Genomic DNA, 22,313 nt, shown 5'->3' with positions numbered 1-22,313 from the left:
TATTTGCAGAAAGGCTACTTTTTGTGTACATACAACTGTATTAATAATAGAAACTTAAACACATCTTAAGCTAAAGCATAAAAAAGTCGATTTACTATTATTATAAATAGATTTACTATTAAGTACCAGTCACTACAGTATAATCTCTAATGGGAACAGTTATTATTGGGATACTGTAGATTAATCCTCTCCTACACAGTGGGAGTCTCACATATAAAACTATACCTTCACAATATTCCTAATTTTTTAAATTCATAAGTCTTTTCTTTAGGTAACCTTTCAAACGGTTTCCCAGATATGATTTTTTGTTGGTATCCATGATAGTAAACTGGGTATCTTTGAATTCTGGAGTGTCAGCTGGACAGTAAAAGACATTCTGGTGGAGCTGGAGGAATTAGTAGATTTATCCATTAGTAAATTAATCACCTCATATTCATATTTAAGTAATTGTTCGAGCAAAAATACCAAATTTCTCCAATTTTCACCCCCTCACCAAACCAAAAATAAAACTGAACATATTTACTCACACATTTACTCGTTTTTTATGCCTTTTTCTATCTTTTTCAATCCCTGATGCTGCTGTAACAATGTAAATCTCCCTGCTGTGGGACTAATGAAGGATTATCTTATTATCTTATATCACATTTGACCTCTGAGAAATCAGTTTCACTATTTTGTGACACTTCATTAACCAAATGATTATATTAGTAATCATTAAAAAAACATCCTGTATATTAATTCATTAAATAAATCGTTAGTTGCAGCTCTAGATTGTGGACATGTCTCACTAGTTTCTAGTTTGCTGAAAATAATCAGCATATTACTTTATAATAAAAGGTTAGCTGCTGCTCTAAAAGAATAATTTCTCATGAAAATAATATAATAAATGTAACGCACAAGAAATAGTACAGGTCAGGTCATTAAACCACTCAGTAACGTTATAGATACTGATCTGCTGCTGAAGTAGTATAAAGTCTGAACATAGATTAATCAAACAGTCTTAAATTTGCAGGTCTACTGAGGAGGGAATACAAAGAAAAGGCTTCAGTTGTGTGGATTATATGGATGAAACAACGAGCAGCATATTTTTATTCTATCGCTGAATGGCCTCGACATATTTCAAAGCTGCGGTCATACTGATTGTCTGACAGGCGGGACTAAATAACTGAGCCATAGTTTGGGTGGGGATGAAGTGCAGGCTTTTGAAATCAGAGCTTTGCCTTTCGGTTTTTTAATGAGGTGGGAGCAAAAAAATCTCGGTATCTTTAGAAACCATTCGACAAAACAATGGCCCGTAAAAAAAATACTCGCTGAAGAAAGTCTGAAATCACAGCGTGAGTGGCTGCAGCAGATAAGGCCGAGCCCAGGGCCTTGTATAAACAAACATCTCTGCTATTCTCCTCCGACTGGGAGGAAAACACACACACACACACACACACACACACACACACACACACACACACGGCCAGCTCCATCTGGAAAAGTGGAGCCGGGTGAAATCGTGCGCGTCGGTGGGAGACGAGAGTCGTGATTGGGAGCCCCACCTCAAGACAAGGACACAACCGGGATAAAGTTACACAACAACATGAAGTGATTAACAACCGTCTGCAGCAAACTATCAGCTCAGGAATCCACCTTGGGTAATTAGGGTCAGCTAAAGTAAACGGTCATAGGGCAATACAAAAAGCACCAAATCTGCCAGAATTTAGAATAATACGTTTCATAAAATCTACCAACAGTTTAATCAACTTCGAGAAATCATCCACAATCTCTTAACTAAACACAATTACATCTCATTTTCAGCAGCTGACTGTGAGCTGATCTCTTGTGTTCTTGTACATTTTTAAAAGCCAGTACTTTAACTTTCACAGACTTCACTTAGTTTTAAAATGCTGTCAGCAATTCCCAAAATATTTCAGCTGAGGCCAGTCAGTTTACTATAATGCAAGTGGTATACAGCCCTTTAAAGAAGTAGAAATAGTGACACCATAATGAAAAAATTGTCCTTGTCAAGTAAAAATCTGCATTCAAAGTGTTCCTCAAGTAAAAGTACAATAACGTGCAGTAAAATGTACTTTAAGTATCAAAAGTAATTGTTATACAGAAAAATGGGATCTGTCACTGTTGCGCTCAGTACTCTTTATGTTCCAGCTTCAGTATTGATTATGTGTATAATTAATCTGCAAAATGTGCAAATACGCAGCTGTTAAATGGAGTGAAGCAAAATGGACAAACTCAAGTAAAGTACAAATAAAAATAAATGCACTTAATTAGTACTTAGTTACCTTCCACTGCTGTTTATTTTGGGCAGAATTTTAAAAGGCTGTTTTTATCTTTTGTCCAGGAAAATTTTCAGGTAATTTTTTACTTCTAGGCCTGCACATACAGGAATTAGTGATTGCCAGTGGTTGTGGGTTATGTAGGCACCAGGTTTGTGACAAGGAAGAAGAATGTATGGAATTAAAGACAATATCTCTGGTTCTACTGCATCGATCTTGATCACATGTCTAAAAAAGAAAAAACGGTCCATCTTGAGCAGAGAAGTATGATGCTTAACTGGTGGAGCACTCTGAGGAACTCATCGATATCATCAGGGTGGAGTGTGATCTGTCCCAAATTCACTCTGCAGCAAGATATCGAACCCAAACACACAGCCAGAGTCACAGTGAACTATCCTCAGAGACAAGAGGAACAAGGAATCCTCCAATAGATGTTGCAGTCCCCACAGAACCCTGATTTCAACATCATGGAGTCAGTCTGGGATTACATGAAGACACAGAAAAACCGCGGCAAGCTCTCCAAGATTCTTGGCACAACTTACCAACAAAGTAGCGGAAAATTCAATACTGAAAAAACTGCTGCTGTTTGAAAGGCAAAGGGTGGTCACACCAGAAACTGATATAATCTAGGTTTTTTTTTTCTAGGTTTTATTTTCCTGTTTACTGCACTTTGTATTCACGGTATTATTTCTTAAAGCATCCTCACTTCACAGATTTGTTCACAAGGGTCTAAAACCTTTGCACATCATGGGACTGCAATCCTGTAGCATAATTTCCATACTGTTACAAAGGACCTTGTGCTCCATGGGACGGTATTTGATATTACACTAACTGTACTGACCTTTAACACACTCATAACAAAAACAACTTCACTTAACCTTAAGTCAAAAACACCTCTTGATTAAATTCTCTGATTACAAACTCATACTGAGATTGTGACATTCAAAGTTAAGTGACTGAACGTGGAATAAAAGAATACACTTGATATATTTTGGATCACAAGTGTATAAGAAGACCAACATAAAAAAAACACAGATTCAATCCAACAAGACAAAATATGAAATGAAAGAAAATAAAACAAATGCATCGCTGCTCTGCATCAATCCTCTGCTGTGGTTTAGATTTAAGAGAGTTGTGACATACAGATTAATTATAGGTGTTTCTCACTAGATGGTACATTTTTATCACATTCACCCACCTCTCCTCTTTCTCTTTCCTTTAATAAAATGTTTTCACGCCTGATTTTAAAAACTCTAATAGACTCAGGGTGTTTCACAGCATCAGGTGAGCTGTACCAAACGTTGGCTCCCACACACTGAAATGATTTAAATCCAAAAGCATCATATTTATCAATATTAACTTTATGCTGGTGTCTATTATGCTCAGAAACCTGGCACTGATACACATGAATACAAAAGCACAAAGACTAACTTTTCTGTATCATCATTATATTAGCCGGTCCCTCTGTCATTTCAACACACGTTTGCACCACAGAAGTTATTTTTGTTCTAACACTGTAGGTGGTAGCCCCTTTCATTTTCACTGTGGTTAAACTATTGCAAAACTCAAAAACTCTGTTGTTTAAGACGAAAACTTGAAAGCTTACATGCTCTGACTTTGTTATGACCTCCAGTAAAATTCTACGCATTAATCAAACGCACACAAACCAGCGAGCTTTTTGTTTTTCTTTCTGAGCAGAAAGTGTTGGTTTCATGAGAAGCAGCTTCATGCTTTCAGTGTGTGTGTGTGACTTCACTTCCCAATTTAGAGAGAGAGAGAGAGAGAGAGAGAGAGAGAGAGAGAGAGAGAGAGAGAGAGGGAGGAAAAAAAACTTGCCATCCGGTTATGGTCTGTGAGCAAAAATTGTAACTGCAATGGTTTGCGCCATAGAGCCAATGCACCCCTGCATGAATTGAAGTGAGGTTAGAAGGCTAAATTATCTGTTACTTTTACAAAAACGACTAAATGACAAAGACCGCGAGGCTGCTGCAATGGACTGTACGATAAAGGTAAGAGTTTCATATGTTTCTAACGCTGCTGCTGGTGGTGAAAATGACAGGCGGCCACCCACACCAGCCCTGCGTCTGCTGAGTGAGAGAGTCAAGGCGGTGATGCGAGCTCCCCACTCTTTCCTTCTTGTACAAAATTTCCTCTTCCTTCCCGTTCGTGGTTGTATGTCGGCTCTATAATAACACAACTAACCACTACATCTTTACACTCAGATAAAAACACAAATTGGTGGCCGGTTAGACGCGTAAAAGCGGATTTCCAAACGCACGCCTTTCGTTTTTTTCTAATTGCTGCGTTTAATCGAGCTCATCTCGCACCATCCACGGAACCGTAAAACGACTTGAAAAATAAGGCATGGAGAGTGAAATTACCGTACACTTAGCGGGCTGACAAAGTTTTTTTTTTTTTTTTTTTTACTTTAACGAAGAATAAGTTGATGAAGGGATGTAGGACTTTATTGGTGCGCACAAGGCAGGTGTCCCTGAAGGCGCCAGGGATCAATGTGGATACAATGAGAGCCCCTTTCAGAGAGCAGGAGGATCCATTTCCATCAGATGACTGGTATTTCACATTCACACTATTACAACTACACCTGTTTATCTTCTGCTGACGACCGCAACGCCGTTAATTGTTCTGATGGCTTATCTTCCAAGAAATGTAGAAATAAAGGCCTCGGTGTCAGGAACTCTACTCGATAAGCTCCTTCTTTTAAAAAAAAGAAATTAACGCTGAAAACCGATTATTGCGCAACGAGGAAAAAGGCAAACATCTTAGTCTGCTGGTGTAGGCCATAAAGACAGAAATTCATACTATTTTTTAACGAATGTGCGCTTAATATGCAACAGTGGGTCTGTAAGCTTTTATTTTTATTTCTGTAACAAAATATCCTTGCAGTCTTTTGAGTAATTTCTCCTAATTTCGGCGCAATAATATTATCACAATTCTTGGCTTGTTAAAAACGATTTCTGACGAAATACCAACAACTTTATGGAACTTTTTCGACCAAAATGAATGCTGGTGTTCATGTTTGCCAGTCTATTGTAAAACTAGATCAAAAGGCATTTGAAGAGAGAGGCCTCAGGAGATTGAGGAACTAATAATTGTACTCATTTCTCTCTTGTTTCGCTTCCAACTAATATCTTTACATAAACTGATGAACTTTGGACGCTAAATACGACTAAGTGACACAGTTTGTGTCATGATATAAAATCGAGTGAGGGAGCGTTTTTAAAAAAAAGGAGAGGGGGGGGGGCAGCGCTGCAAAATGCGGTTGAAAATGAGGACACCTCAAAACACAAACTTCATAAATGAACAGAATCATGATTGCAGTCCTTTAAACTATCTTTCTATTTTATGTTTTGGTTGTTTGCAGTTTTAATGCTGGCACAGATGCGGGATTCTTCTTGGCTAAAACGTTCTTGTTATTATTCAGATAATTATTCTCTTGAACTCTGCAGCAGCAGATTGTGTGTTTGAGGTTATTTTAAGTATAATTTATGGCTGCAAACGGGAGCACTTGTCAGGTGTCGTTATCTGAACTCAACAGGCTTCCTGTCTCAAACCTCAGACTTTCCGCACACGTTTCCGTTCCCTGGACCGAAAAAAAAATACAAAAAGGCAACAAAGCCTCGCCAGAAATGATGTGGACAAATTGGGGCGCTACAGTGTTTTAACTCTACAGTGTCCGCTCACGCAGGCTGTGAAGTGAAGGAGAAACGGGCCTGGCTGTGTTTTTGCGGCCTGCAGAGGCCTGCGTGCTGCCAGCCTCCGAGCTGTGAAAACCGCACCGTTGTTTGTGTAGCAGAGCGCAGCTGCTCAGGCCTTTGCAAAATCAGCTTGCCTTAACTTTTACTTCTGCTTTTTTGTCACTTGCTTCAGACACGGCGAGGACAGAGGGCTGTGCCTTTGCACAACTTGATCTCTGGCCTGTTATTGCAGGCGACACCTTGTTTTCTCAATGTGGGGGGTTAATCCGTTTAAATATCTTCCCATATACACAGACACCTATTTGAAACGTTTATTATCTGGAAGCCTTTTGTGGTATAGAGCCAAATGTAAACAGGAGCTCAATAAAACACTTTCATTTCTGAAAACACACACAGAAGAACGTGGTCATACCAGACCCAAAAATCATTAGGGGTCTAAAACCGTTTCTACAGGTTTTAAAAGATGTATTATTGCATGTTACTGCTTTTAAAAGTCAGATAAGTCAGACAACATTGTCTCTAAAGAGATGTCACAGAAAACCTCCATCAATCCAGAGTGAAAAAAAAGTTTCAGGATGACTAAAATAGCATGAATGAAACAAGAATCATTTTGAAGGCTGCCTGCAGTGCACTTTGCTGTGGGTGGGATGGTGGTGGTGTGTCATAGATCAGCTTGTTTAACACATTACAAATAAGAAATCCACTGGTGTTTTACAGAAATGAACACGTGACAACCTACTACCTTAAGAGATGTCATCAAATGATTAAAAATAAAACTGATTTTAGATATCAACCATATTACTGGTGCATGCAAGAAAGTAGCTGTTAACCACATCCTTGGTTGTAGTTAAGGACACATCCCTCAAATCCCTCTAAACAAAGCAGTGTCTTCTTGTGAAACCTTGTCTAAAGATGTATATGTCCACCTGTTGTGGCTAGTTCATTTTTTAAAAGTATTTCAAAGCTTCTTAAAAGGTCTAGAGAGGTAAAATGACCAATTAAGTAACATAAAAAGCAAAAAGTAGATGAAAATATGAAAAATACAGAAAGGAGGATCACTGGGTCGGGAACCAGTGGGTTTTAGGTGACCAGCAACAGCTTAAACAATTAGTCAGTGAATCAGTGAATTAATCAGAACAGCAAATTCTGCAACTATTCTATAAATCATTAGTATTTTAAAACATTTTCAAAGCAAAAACGCTGAAACTTGATTCCAAAATGAATTTCTTTAGGTTTCTGACTTGAGGTCAGACTTATCAAAACATCTGATGACGTCACTTTGGCCTCCAAAAGATTTTTCACTGTTTTCTGGTGTTTAACAGACTGAACGATGAATCAGTAAGATGAGAAAAACAACCATCAGATTAATCGATGATGAAAATAATTATTAGTTGCACAAGTCGCCACCGGTTGTGATTCTCAAAGTGGGTTTCAGCCAATATTAATGATTGGGTGTAAAAAAAAGATTAGCATTCACTCACTCACTCAGGCTGCTGCTCCACCCTCATTCAGGATAACATTTTATCTAAGAAGCAAAAAACCCCAAAAAACAATCCATCAAATTGATGTTTTTTGTTGCAAAAAGTCCCTGAGAGGCTTGGGTTTTTAAACAGTAACAACTCCCTCCATATCTAATTCATAACATGACTTCAACCTAATATCTCATTCACACTGCATCAATTTTAATATCTTACCAAAAATGACTTTAATAAGATAGAAACCTATAATTGGAGCTGGAGCTTCTAAACTGCATCAGGTTAGGGAATCTAAGTCAAACACGTGGTGTAGTACTTAGATTTTGTCTTTTAATGTGGCTGAAGCTTAAATGTTATTTTACAGAAGATATAAGAAGTATGAGCCTCATTGTCGTAAACAAGCTCTTGGTTTGAGCAAGACTGCATGATGCAACCCGCAAAGCTGCTGACTTAAAGCCATGTCAAAAGTTTCCATACAGGACTTCACGTTTGTATTGTCACTGCAGGTAATAAGGGTGAAGTGTTTACTATCAAACCAAATGTAACCGGTGTAAATTTTAGGACATCGAGGCACAAGGCAGCATTAGCTTCAAGAAGGTCATGTTTTTAAAAGCTGTTTTGTGTCACTGAGCAACAGGCTGAAGCACATTGAACAGGAAGTCAGTTGTGGCATTAGCGGTCAGGCCACATTTTAGTATATTTGTATCAGTGTGCACAGGGGAAAGAGAGAGAAAGAGAGAGAGAGAGAGAAGAGAGGGAGAGTGCACAGGGGAAGATAAAGAAAGAGCGGGAGTGTATGTTTGTGGTTGTGAAAGCACGAGCTTGTCACTGAATGTGCTGTGCTGAAAACTGAATGTGATGAGCGGCTGTGAGTCACGATATTATCAACAGTTTTGAGTGTTGAGCATCAAAAAGAAAAAAAAAAACGGAAAAAAAGTAGAAAATCATCTTTAACCACGGGATACAACTGTTCACCATCTTGCATTCTCATGAGAATTTGCTGTCGACAGCCCATTTTATCCCACTTTCAGCCAACTCTTTCACTTCTGCACAGAGTGAAGGGCCTGTGAAGGCACTCAGAGTGAGAGGAAGACAATCAGCTGAAGGAGAAAACAGGGAGTGCATTTAAAAGAAAGCTGAGCAGGTCAAAATGCAAAATCCACTACAGGCATTCTTGTAATAGATTATATATATATATATATATATATACACACACACACACACACACACACACACACACAGCTTTTAGTTAGTAATGTCAGATATCCTTCACCTAAAATCGACACCTACTTCATTTAGAGCTCTTCATACAAAATATTTTATGTTCTTATTGATTGATTAACAGCGCTTAAAATTTAAAGAATAATTCCACTTATTTTACACATAAAAGTGCATTTACTGCACATATGAAAAAAGTTGTCTAAACACTTTTGTGGCTCCAGAGGGAGCCTGATAATCAGAACTGATTATTAGGGTCTGATAATTTGCCTCAAATGATGTCACTTGACTGAATCTTTGACAGGACTGTTGACAATCAAGTTGCATTGTTGGTAATGTAGGCACCAGGTTTTGACAAAGAAGAAGACTGCACAGATTAAGTTGGTATCTTTGGTTCTGCTTTGGTTGGAACTTTGACAGTTTCACAGGAGCTTGATGCTAAATCTTGTACGATATTTTATCATCTATTTCTTTAATTCCTGAACAACTTTTATTGTGTAATATTTGTTTGATGTGAAATCAAAATGTTTTTATGTTTTATGCTTCAAAAAAGGGCGTATCCATTACACAGCAGCAAATGCACCATGCAACAACAACAACAGCAGCAACAGCAACAACAGCAACAGCAGCAGCAGCAGCAGGTTGTTGAAATCCCACACACACTGCTAACTTCTGTATCAGTTTCTCTGCAGACTTAAGGAAATGCCAAACTGTGTGCCATGCATTAAGATGTGGTTGACAATGCTCAGGCAACAATTGAGCTAAAAAAAAACACACACACACACAGGCAAAAAAAAGAAAAGAAAAACAATGCAAAGGCGGCACTTCAATCAAGGCTATGCTCTTCTTGCTGTCCAATCAACTCGACTCCCTCTCCACAGGCCTTTAGTGTTGTTTTCCAGCTTTAAAATGACCCACATTTTTACATTGTGCCCCCCTCCTCCACCATTTCCTCTCTCTTGGCCTGTGCCAAAAGGTTCCTCTGCACATGGCGGCCAGGTTTCCTGTAGGCCATTGACAAAGCACGGTACTGACGTACAAGGCCCGAAGACAATGCTCAACTCCTCTAAACAAACACGCACTTGCACCCACTTAGACTGCAGTGGTCGCATCGCACATGCACACGCTTAATTCGAGCAGCAGACAGAACAACAGGTCCGGTGTTTGCCCTCCCAAGTGCGTGGGATGAAAGTGCCATCTTGGGGTGCTTTTTGAGGCCTCGCTTAAGGTGCTGAACACAGGAAGACGGACTAAAATCTCGATTAGACTCCACCTTGCGCTAACACCCCTCCTCCCCGCAACCTCAATCCTAACGACAAAATAAAACTGTGGTTAAAGTTACTGATGTTCTTTAAGATTAGGCAGCCTGCTGACTGCCATCACACCATTTCTAAACAGTTTACTTGCCATTTCACTTCTGAGTGTTTTTCTTAGTGGTTTGATAACCTCCTGCCTCTCTGGTTGTTAAGATTAAACACACATTTAAAGTTTGAATCAATCACAAGGGAATGCCATTGAATTTGAAGCATTTCAGGAGGAGAAATGTGGTGGAGTGAAAAGTGAACAAGAAATGGTCCCAACTCTCTAAATCTACCCCTGAGCAGGTAAAGAGGACTGGTTGAATCACTGCTAAAAAGAAGTCAGTCTATACACTAACTTAGACTTACACTAGACTTTATTGATCCCCTGGGATGACTCCCTCAGGGAAATTAAGTTTCCAGCAGCTTATATGGACTGAAGCAGCACACAGGACAGTTTGCAAACAACAACAGCAGCTAGCAGCTGCTTGCAAACAGGTATAGAGAATAGAATAAAGAAATAAACAATAAACAGTAAACTCTTTTTTTTTAAAAATACACTGTAAACTCTTAACTAAATATACAAACTATAAATAGAATAAAATAAGAATGAGAAAGGATAAATAAATATGGAGAACTGTATATGGTCTGTGGTTAAATTAAATTAAATTATTGCAGTGTGGCAGAGGATGAGGTTATTGAGTGTCCGGGTGGGTTATTGCACATTAAGTGGCACATTAATAACAATTCAATTTGAATATAATCATAATATATGAATAATCTGTCTGTATCTCTACAAGTTTATAATAAACCACAAACATAAAAGGGAAAGATATTTGGCAAAGGAGGTGATTCGTTCTACAAAGCCAATTTTCTATAGCTAGTGAACAAATCTGTGATTTACTTGTTTATAAATTCTTTTTTTGTTTTCCTGTTGCTGTTGCATGATGTGGAATATATATACCATTTCCTGTCATTTATTTGGTATATCCTCCTCATGATTTGGTTTGACCCGCAAAGAAGTTTCATTAAAAGTAGACAAAACTTTACCAGAAGTTTTCCTCTCCACTATGATTGAGTTCTTAAAGATGAAAATCTCTCTACATCTTTGGCTACACTGTAACAAATAACTATATTGTTTTGATTTTAAAAGTTCAGATAAAAGTTCTCTCTTTATCGTCTGCTTGGGTGGTTTGTTACAGCTTTTACGGCCACAAAGATTTTACTTCTGTTCGTGTTGACTAAAGCATCTTAGGGTGGAATAAACGGAGTCTGTATATGAAGGGAAAAAAAAGTTTCCACAGGTTACGACCTGGCGCATTAATGGCAGACACTGACCGCTGAGTCTCTGTTGGACAGGAAGCGCTGTCCGTGGTGAGTGAGGATCAGCCCATTTTCGAGCCGCCCTACACCGCAGCCCCTGCCATGCACATGAAGGCTGAGATGACGTCGCCCGGAGGGTTCAGCCAGGCCTCCAAACAGAGTCCTGAGCCTACAGAGCCAGAGTGGGTGGGGTCAGCAGCGCAAAACCCTGGGAAAAGAGGCGAACACGTCAATGGAACCAGGTGAGTCAGGATCGGCCGGGGCCACAAGGGAGCACAGGTTCCCGGATTATCTGACTGTAGTTTACAGTCTATGTCAACATCCAGGATTTTTCCAGACCCTAAAAATATTTGTTTATTGCTCACCAACCAAATGCAACTGTGTCCTTATAAATCCCCACTGACAGGTGAACATTATTACACATCAGTGGTGGGAAGTAATATTTACTCAAGTACTGAACTTCAGTAAAATTTTGAGGTACTTATACTTGCTTTGCCTTATACTTTGGAAATGTATTTTTTACACCACATTTAGCTGACATCTAACGGATTTAATATTTTAAAAACATATAATAAGCTTATAAAACATACATTAACTTATTGCTTTTTGACTCAGGGGGGATAAAAATCAGTGTCTAGTTTGGTAAACTTGTCACATTTTAGATGAGCTGTTAGCAGTTTCACCAAAGAGTCTCAAAAAGTGAAAAATATGGAAAGATTTATATTACAGAATTTTGTCTTTTCCATTTTGCCATCACATTAATCATTGTATGACCCCTCAGATTTATCTATTGACCCTCTGGAGGGGGCCTGACCTCTAGGTTGGGAACCACTGGCCTAAACTACTTAACTGTATATGAACTAGTTAAATGTAGCTCCACCTCAACCAGCTACAAAGTAAAAATTGATTGATGCATCAGTATTAAACTAATAATGTCATATATTTTACTATATATTGTACTTTTGATGAGTTCTTTTAGATTTGATACTTATATATATAGTATCAAAGTAGTAGTAGTATCTTTTTAAACACTTATGTACTTTTAAGTAAGTAAGATTTTGAATGCAGGGCTTTTAATGGTAACAGTATTTTTACATTGCTGTGTTGGTGCTGTAAAGGATCTGAGTACCACTGCTACTGAGGTTTAGTACTTAGTATTAACACAACTCACTTCAAGGTTTCTGTAACTGTAGTATTTATAGCTGACAGTTACGGTGTAAACATCTAGTAACAACTATTCTTGATAGAAGTAAATTTAAATTTACAACTAATTTTGAACTCACAAACAGCTACTGCACCAGCCTCAAGGATGCCACCACCCCTGCTCTTTATAGACCTTTTCACTGGAATCAAGTTGCTGAGGCTAAATTTATAACCTGTCACCTACAGATATTAGCAAATACTGCAAGAGGAAATACACTTGCACCCATTTGAAACTGAAATCTATGGCATATTGCCAGAGATTAACAGGCACAGTAACAAACATCTCATTATTTGAAATGACAGTAGTTTTAACAGCTAGATAAATAGAAGTGTGCTGATACAATATAACATTTACAAATTTCTCCTCCACCCTTTAAACGATGCTTACTCATGTCTGTTTCAGCCGTGAGTCCCCTGTGGACTGCAGTGTCACCAAACGCTCCAGACACATGAGTAACGACGGAGCTCCGATGCCGTACCAGGCCCCGTACGCAGAGCCTCGCGTCAGCCCTCAGACCACCAGCCCACCCAGCAGCACCACAGAGGAGAAGAGGGTCATCGTGCCAGCAGGTGATCTGTCTCACCCACATGAGCTGGCAGTCACCCTCAGTCACTCTCCATCACCCGGCAAACCTCACACAAGACCCATCACAAGACGGGTTTCCCAAGAGCTGGCACACACTGGGCTTGTGCAATATCAATAACTGAATCAGAGATGGGCATGGCATGCGTTTGTGCATCTTCTTCCCCAAAATACTACAACCAACCACTACTACTTTCCCAGCACCACAATTAAAACAATACTGGGTTTCTGGTTCATTTTAAACCCTGGACCAGGGTTTAATGAATGCTATCTAGTATAACCTAAATTAGTATTTAGAACAATTATGTTAACTAGAGAGAGAACAAGCCGAAAAAGGTGTGTGATAGGTTTGTCTGGACAATCATAACCAGTAACAGAATCTGAAATTACATTATTGATGAAGACTTTTTTAAAGGCTTTGAAAAAAAAATTCAGAAGCTGGCAATACTCTGTAACTTTTCCCATGACAAGACCAAAAGCAACAATGATAGGATTCTAAAAACAAGTGTGTGGAGCCAAGCCCTGATAGAGCTCATTCCTCCAAGCTATAACAATCCATTATTGTCCAAAAACTATTAAAAATGATGAGCCACATTGGTGTCTCAATGCCACATACATTGTGTCCTGCTGCTGTAAGTACTCTAAATCTGCAGCCAAAAATAGTCCAACACATACTAAACTACAGTGCCCAGCTGTTTTAGGAAGTTATTAAGCCTTTTTTAAAGCCCAGAATGCTGAAGTCAGAGCGAATTGAGAGATGAACTAATAGTGGTTTTAGTCTTTTCATGGGAAATCTTGGACAATGCCGGCCTTCCTCTTTAAAAAAAGAACACCCTTCAGTGTCATTGCTTTACAGGCAACTGAGGTAAATGTTGTCAAAATACACCACCAAAATAACACCACACTCTCACATTCAAGTGTCCTTACAATTAGAAAGCCTTAATTACCACAATGTTGGCACCTGCGTGCTTCAGCTGAGCAATATGTTGAGTTAAGTTGCCTCATATTTGATCTAAAAATCCTTGTTTTCATTGTCAAAGGCTCAGCTGTCAGCCAAGCCTAAATACAAGTGGATTTCCCTGTTTCTTTGCAGAGGAAAAGCACCGACATATATGACTTTGAGTAAAGACAGTGATGTGTCATTACTATCTATCTAGTCATAGTGACAGTTTAGTCAACCTACAGCACCTAGTCCATCATCATTATGAATCACTGGTCCAGCCATGTCAGAACTAACCTGATGACATATTTAAATTCTCCATCTTGCACAGCTCCCATACTGTTATCCTAAGAGACTCATTAAATGAGCAACTCAAAGCAGCATTTCAGTGAGTCAGTGTCTGGAGGGATACCACTTTAGAGTGGTGGAGTGGACAATTTAAAACTCAGCTCGGTGGAATCCAACCAGACTCGTCAATGAGTCACAGGAATCGAGTTATTCTGCTGTATAATTCGTGGATATTGCGTCACAGAAGCATGTGTTAACCAAGGACAATCAGAACCCGAGGGTGTGGTGGCCTCTGTTCACGACTACAGCTCCTGCCTAATATTACGGGCAATTCACAGCACAGACATTGTTTGCTACTGGAAATGAGCTTACCTTCCCTTCCAGAATTGGCCTAGTGATATGATATTTTAGTACTTTACCATGATTTGATAAGGCAATAAATTATCATTGCCTAGCATTATTTCACATAAATACCGACGGGGTTGTCAAAACAAGCCCAAACAGCAAATCTCAAAATCCCAAGGGCTACAGGCTAAACATACAGCATGCTACCATAAAAAGATTAAAAAAAAAACAAAAAAAAAAAACACTAGACTCAGTGGAAAACAAAGGAAAAAAAACATGACTTTAAGACATTTTATAGTCTTAAATTTTAAAAATCAAATTCAAAGCTTTTAAGGATCTAATACTGCAAATACTGTCACAGCTCAGCAAACAAGAGCTGACAAGTTTTTTTTTTTAAAGCTAAATATATGAACAGCTGACATGTCATTTAAAAAAAGGACCTGATGACCATGTTTCAAGTTTCACTAAAGTAGGCATCTGTTTTCACAAAGTGGTTATACCTGGCCTTCCACCCATTTTACAATCAGTATCAAAATCACAAGTATCACAACTGATACTCGTAGCCAAGTAGTTTCCGGTGCTATTCAGCTCTTTCAAGTCCTACAAAACAAACCATGTTTAATAAAGGACTCTTCACACTACACACTCCTCCCTCCATCCTCCGTGACTATTCTTTTTATTTTTAACATCTAACCGCCTGCTCCTCTGCTGAATAGTCAATTCTCAGTGGATGTGTGTGCTGGAGACTTCAAGTTATATATTGCACCAGGACTGGTTTCAAAGCTACTTGAGATGCCACAAAAATCATGCTCATATGTAAATTTCATGAACTCAAATTTAAGCTAAGAGAAAAGTTCCCTCTTCAACAGATGAATGTGAAAACAGCCTTCTAGTGTCAAAGTCTGCACAAACATCATTCTGCACAGACGTCCAAATGAATTAACAATAAGCAAAAAGACATTTTTCAGTGGAGGATTAAGTATTTGCACAGGAAATCCATTATGTAAATGCTATCAGTTTGACCACAGTCATTTATGATAATTTCTGTATGACTCCTCCACCTGTAACGTCTAAAAAATGTCACAAACAGGAAGTTGTAGAGCCAGAAAACCAGAACAGCATCTATCTCAATTCAAAAGTTCAGACAGTAACTGTAAACTCTACCCAGATAGAAGATTATTTACTCTTTAAAAACAGTCCTACAAGAAAGAGAGACACCACATTATGAACAAGTATACCCAGATTATTTTCTGATTGTTTCTGTGTGACTGTACTCCTTCTACCCTCTGATGACAGATCCTGAGGTTTGGACACAGGACCATGTGCGGCAGTGGCTGGACTGGGCCATCAAAGAGTATGTCCTGGAGGAGGTGGATGTCATGCTCTTCCAAGCTCTGGACGGCAAGGCCCTGTGCAAGATGACCAAGGACGATATGATGCGTCTCACGTCGGCCTACAACGCAGACATCCTGCTCTCACACCTCAATTACCTCCGGCAGAGTAAGGCTTGCCTTGTGTCTGACAACTTGTTCTCTCCAGCTGATAACATTGTTTGGTTCTCAGAGCCTGTCAGATCAGTTCAGCAATGTAAAAGGTTTTCATTGTTCTGTGGTCCAGAGAGTTCTACCTGCATGTAAGCAGGAATAGAAATAAAATCAGATAAATCTCTCTGGAGATTTGCCAATTACCTGACCTGACCTGACCTGACATTTTAATACCACACAGAATGCAACTTAATATCTGTTCATACCATATTAAGTATGGATTATTAATGAAAACCAGTAGGGATGGAAAAGCCAACAACTCATTTTTGTCAGTGCTTCCCAACAGAATAACAAGATGATTTCTAATAGTAAGACTAATTAATAATGAATTATGCAAAAATGAAAGGCTGAATGGATGGATGGATTAATCACTTACAAAATAACTAATTTAAAAGTCCATTTATTAATTTCAAATAAGATCAGAGGCCTGTAACAATGGTTCATTAGATTTTACAGCCAGTTTTTAACTAAAATCACAGAAAACAACTTATAACTAACTTACTTATCACTGTATACAGCAGTCTGGGAAAAAAGTTGTTAGGCCTTTATAAATAAAATGTAATACCTGCTTTTTAAGACTTTCCAAAGCCTGCAGATAAAGATAATCAACATTTTTGTTGATAAGTCACCAAAATAATATTAATCAAGAATAAGAAAAATCATTGATTGCAGCCCTAAAAATACTGCATGTATTAATTTTCACTATCTGTTTTTCAAAATTTGGTCAATGACACCAAACTCAATCCAGGATGTGGACAAAATAATACAAACACCTTGCAATACTAGGACACTCATAACATCCTCTCAGTATTTTTTGTTGAGGCTGAACGGAAAACCATGATGTCATTTGAAGTTTGTCACGTTATTGAACAAATTTTGTCTTCAGTGAGTGTTCCTGTTCCTTTTTTGCGAACACAGGTTTCCTGTATTTGGCATATAATATGTTGTCATGATTTCTTAAAGGCCTACTTACATCATTTCATTGTGTTTGTGTCTGAAGGAGCAGCAGTTTAGCTTTTGCATGTCAATGTTACAAATGGCAAGAATCATTTCAAGACAGATGATTGACAGAATTTAACAGCATTAATAAAAGGTCTGATAATGACTATGTTCTAATCAGGTTTTCAAGCTAATGTTATGACATACAGGGTGCTGACAGAATGACAGTAACATCTTACAATATATAAACGCAATCCTGTATTACGGCAAAAACACAAAGTCCTCAAAACACTATTCATGGCACTCTACTACCCAGGTACGATTGATTTCTTTGTATTTGTCTTTAAAAAATATATATATAATCTTAACTTTTTTTGGTCTTTGCTTCAGGTAGCCCTACGTTCTCATACTCCACAACTCCCACCAACAACACACCACCACCACAACCCAGACTACAAGTGAAAGCAGGTGAGAACATCTACTCTACTTCAGAGAAATTTGTGCTTTTGTCCTTGTTCTGCACAGATCAGGATCTTAATATTTAAATTAAAATTTGCTCACATGGTTTGATTATGTTCACTCAAATGTGATTAAACCACACCCACATGATCCTGATGAAGCATATTAGCTGACTATAGATCTTAAACTCTTAATAAACTCAGGATGTCCCACACTGAAATTTTAACTGTCATTGTTAGTTATTTGGCCACAAACACACAAAGAGTTGGAGATTTGAGATATGTTAAAAATATAGACCCAGTTTAAACAGGATGTTAGGGTGGGAGGTGCTGTGAAATTGGGCCGCTTTTAATATGAAGGTGGTTCTTAAATGCCTAAAAATGAGGCCACGACCACACAACTCTGTAGAGAAAAACAGGAGTTGTAAGTTTGTCATGGGTGATGGTGTCTGTTATGCATTTTATAAAATGTCTGATTATCATACAGTATAAGCAGTTAAAAACTTCTACTCCAACCCTAAAATTATATACAGCAGTGAAAAGTAAAGAAGTACATTTACTAAGTATTTTAATTCCCCATCTTATACTACTTTATGCTTCCACTCTACTACATTGTTTTAACTGCACTACATCTTTTAAATTTTACATAAAAACATGATAAGCTTATAAAACACAATATAAAACTTAAATCAGTGGTACTCAACCTTTTTGGCTAACACTTAACCCAAGATGTCATGTTTCTTTGTGTTAGCAGTTACACCAGAGATTTCCCTTCCGAACTTGGTTTCATTTAGATAGATGTAGAGAAAATGAATACAAATTTCAGTACGAGAACTAATTTTTTTCCTAACTCATTAATCATCTCATAACCCCTCTGATTTATCTTGAGATCCTAGAGGGGTCTGACCCATAGTTTGGGAACCACTGGGACTGAAACCACCTACATGTATACAAAGTAGTAAAAACTAGCTCCACCTGGACCAGCTACATCAGTAAAATGCTACTCACACATAGATTAATCAGTGTTAATGATGTAATTATGTCATATATACTAATATCACTCACAGATGTGGTTTTTCTGCAACACTAGTACTTTTGAAACTTCAAGTACTTTTGAAGTACTTCTGTATTTATACATGATTTTGAATGCCGGACCTTTACTTGTAATGGGGTATTGTTACAATGCACTATTGATACTTTTACTACTTAATCTGTATTTCATCCACCACTCATTATATGTTACATGATTGTTCCCACCAAAGTGAAAAATCCACTTTTCATTCCATTTAGACATAAAATAAGTGTTTCTGGGTGTGAATCAAAGCTCAGGCGAGAATTTACAGCTGTGACGACAATTACTTGAATGATTTAGGGATTCAAAAATAATGTGTTGAGTTTCAGAACCATGTTACATAGTTTCAAGAGTCTAAAAGTTTCCTTGCAACAACACTGGCTTTGATGAGTCCAAAACTCAACAGCCAGTTTCAGACAGGAAACAGCTGCACCGGTGCAGGAAATGGGGGTATGGGTCCTACTCCTGGGACACAATTCACAATCTTGTGGCAACAGGGGTGGCCTGAAAAAAAAAAAAAAAAAACCCTCACCCAAGAAACGGTGGGTCATCTTTAGGACCTTCAAATGCTTATTGTCTTAGTCTCAATTTACTGACTTCCTTCCTACTTCAGCTGTCCTGTACCGCTGTCCACTTCAAAGCCTTTTGATGCCACGTGCTTGCCAATGTCTAGACTCATCCTTGTATTTTGTGCATTTGTGTGCAGAGAGCGGGTTTGACGAGATCAGCCGCAGAAACAGCTGGCCGGCAAACACCATGACCACAGTGCCTAAAGGTATGACAACAAAAACCAGGGATGATATGAAACAGACAATTATGATGACTTTTTCAAGCATGAATGACTACTGGATCTGCATATAAATTGACTGACACAGCTGATGATTAAACAACTTCACTTAAGTTTTTTTTTCCTTTATAATTTGTAGGTTCTTCTATGGAGCACCAACACAGCACAAGAGTTACAGGGCCTGCTCCAAGAATTGTGGAAGGTATTATCATTTGCAAATTCAAGCTGTGTCCTGATTGTAAACTCACATTATCCTGGAAAAAAAAGCTCAAATCCAAATGGCTTTATTTTAAATTTTAATCAACATGTTTCCAAAAGACAATCTCCAGCCGTACTAGTAGTTCAGTGCACCTGTGCTTGAAACTCAGCAGTGCTTTGAGCTAATGATATTTCATTCAGAAACACAAATGTCAACCTCACCGTACACTAAACATCAGGAGATTACCAAAATCAGTACGATTAATCCTATGGGGGGAATGAATGTCTGTGCAGAATTTAATAGTAATTCATCCAACAGTTGTTGAGATATTTCAGTCTGACTGACTCACAACCCCACATTGCCATTTCTGGAGCCATGCAACTAGCATGGTTAAAAATAATGCACCATAAATATGAAAACCAATCTGAATATTGGTTTTGATGTCATGACCTGATAATCAGCCTTAAGTGTAAACTTTGTTTTACTCAATTCATTCAGCCCGACATTGTGATTTAAATATTTCATTCCATCAGTATAAGTGCTTGCTCCAAATACTAGAACAGATACAGAATTATGATGCATGTGAAGTAAAACAACATTTTACATTTTCTTTCATCTTGAAGGCACTTAAGATTAAGGTTAGGGAGAGCTGGTCAACATTAAGGCTCAAGAGATTATTCAAATAACATCTGCGAGAGACAATATGTAAAAATAATATGTTTTTTCTTCTTTTCAGACCCATATCAGACATTAGGGCCTATAAGCAGTCGACTAGCCAACCCAGGTAAGAACATAAACCGCCATGAGATAAACCAACAAGGATGACACAAATGGGGCCTTTACACTGTCTGCTTTGGCAACATGAGAGAAAAGCAAGCAAGGGCTGGCACACATGCATTTACTTTCCAAAATGAAGTAAACATAAAGCAGCACCTGTTGTGTCAGCAGAATTGCATCACGCTTTCACTGAGATGAAATCTGGCTTCCCTCTCACCAAAATGACTGTTTGCCCTGCTGTTTCCTCACAGAAGGCCAAGCCCTGAGCTCTTCCAAGAACCGAACAGGCAAACAAAGTCCATACAAGCTCCCTGACCCCAGCGCTCACAGGCCTGTGGGTAGGTTTCTGTCCCATTGTCTGACACTTTCTCCAAGCCACACAGTGAAAAGGTCACATTTGGTGAAAAAAAATAAAACAAAAACAAAAAAACATAAGCTGACTGAGATGTTAGATATGTCATCTTAATGTTAAGAAATCAATACAGTCACACTGAAATAAACAAGGAGGCTTCGTGAGGAGCTGTCCAAGGTCCTGGAATAACTGAATATGTCAGGGACTTTTTTCAAAATGCTAATGCTACCTTTGAAAGCTCTAATTTTAAAGGTTACCTTATGGTAATAGCTTGATATTTACACACTGATAACATACTGCAAAATGTTCCAGTATCAACAAGACTAAAGATGTTCAGACAAAGCATTTCATACAGCTGCTGCCAGTTATTCTCTGCCTCACTTCACTAGCACCCAATTCTTTAACTCCTCCCCTTCACTGATCCTTTCAGGTTCGGGGCAGATCCAGTTGTGGCAGTTCCTGCTGGAGCTGCTGTCCGACAGCAACAATGCTGGCATCATCACATGGGAGGGCACCAATGGCGAGTTCAAAATGACCGACCCTGATGAGGTGGCCAAGCGCTGGGGGGAGCGTAAGAGCAAGCCCAACATGAACTATGACAAGCTGAGCCGCGCTCTGCGCTACTACTACGACAAGAACATCATGACTAAGGTGCATGGCAAGCGCTACGCCTACAAATTTGACTTCCAAGGCATCTCGCAGGCACACCAGAATCATGCACCAGAAGGCGGGATTGTAAAATACCAGACTGAGATGTCTTACGTCCAGCCCTACCACAGCCACCAGCCCAAAATGAACTTCATGGGTGGCCACCCTGCACCTATGCCCGTCTCACCTGGCAACTTTTTCGCCTCCCCGTCGACATACTGGAACTCCCCCAACAGCCCCATCTATCCTGGGTCACCCATGACCCGGCATCCTGCCACTCACTCCCACCTGAGCTCATACTACTGAGGACAGGGCATTTCAAATCTGAAAGGGATAACATGGGAGAGGAACATAAAGTGTGCAAGAAAACACACACACACTCCATCCAGGATGTACCCGAGCTGAACCCGTCTGAAATGAAGGTGATATGACGCAACGGTCTGTTTTACAAGGGCATTATGAAGTTGTCTTCGTCACATTCTTTCTTAAAAATGGACAAAATGTGAGGGTAAATTAATTCTGCGATGAATGGAAAGAATTGATATTACGCTCTTCAAAGAGTTTTCTTTTCTGAATACACTGATGACAATATATTCGGTTATACAGTTGTTATGAAACCAAGTTTTTCTCCCTCTTGTAAGTACATTGTTGAAAAGACTTCTGTTCTAAAGGCAGAAGTCATACCCTTTACTGTGCCAGTAGCATAATGGGTTTGTAACGGTTTTTCACATAGGTCAAAATTCCAGTATTCACATTCAATGTGACTGACATTTGTAAAGGAGAAGCTGTACAGAATGACTGTCATGTAGCAATGTAACATTTACTCATGATGTAAAGCTAATAAATGATGCTTGTATCAGAAAATGGAC

The 22,313-nt window shown here is 38.8% G+C and overlaps 1 protein-coding gene across 3 annotated transcripts; it reads left to right on the top strand.

The window, feature by feature from the left end:
* The first annotated feature begins 4,119 nt into the window (after positions 1-4,119).
* Positions 4,120-22,308, top strand: fli1rs (Fli-1 proto-oncogene, ETS transcription factor-related sequence). Of its 3 annotated transcripts, none has more exons than XM_018700040.2 (10): positions 4,120-4,288; positions 11,346-11,551; positions 12,916-13,082; positions 15,965-16,168; positions 17,542-17,619; positions 19,388-19,456; positions 19,608-19,670; positions 20,404-20,451; positions 20,696-20,782; positions 21,227-22,308. In XM_018700040.2, exons 1-10 carry the CDS (start codon positions 4,271-4,273, stop codon positions 21,748-21,750), a joined length of 1,464 nt encoding a protein of 487 aa, XP_018555556.1. In that variant the 5' UTR covers positions 4,120-4,270; the 3' UTR covers positions 21,751-22,308. The 3 variants fall into 3 exon arrangements, with proteins under 3 accessions (XP_018555556.1, XP_018555558.1, XP_018555557.1); XM_018700041.2 differs by lacking the exon at positions 4,120-4,288 and adding an exon at positions 4,433-4,850; XM_018700042.2 differs by lacking the exon at positions 20,696-20,782.
* The last annotated feature ends 5 nt before the right edge of the window (positions 22,309-22,313 follow it).

The sequence above is a fragment of the Lates calcarifer genome, linkage group LG15 (genome assembly GCF_001640805.2).
Source record: "Lates calcarifer isolate ASB-BC8 linkage group LG15, TLL_Latcal_v3, whole genome shotgun sequence".
Classification (NCBI taxonomy): Eukaryota; Metazoa; Chordata; class Actinopteri; family Centropomidae; genus Lates; species Lates calcarifer.
The sequence above is the reverse complement of the archived record's forward strand: the minus strand, read 5'-3'. Positions and strand labels throughout refer to the sequence as shown.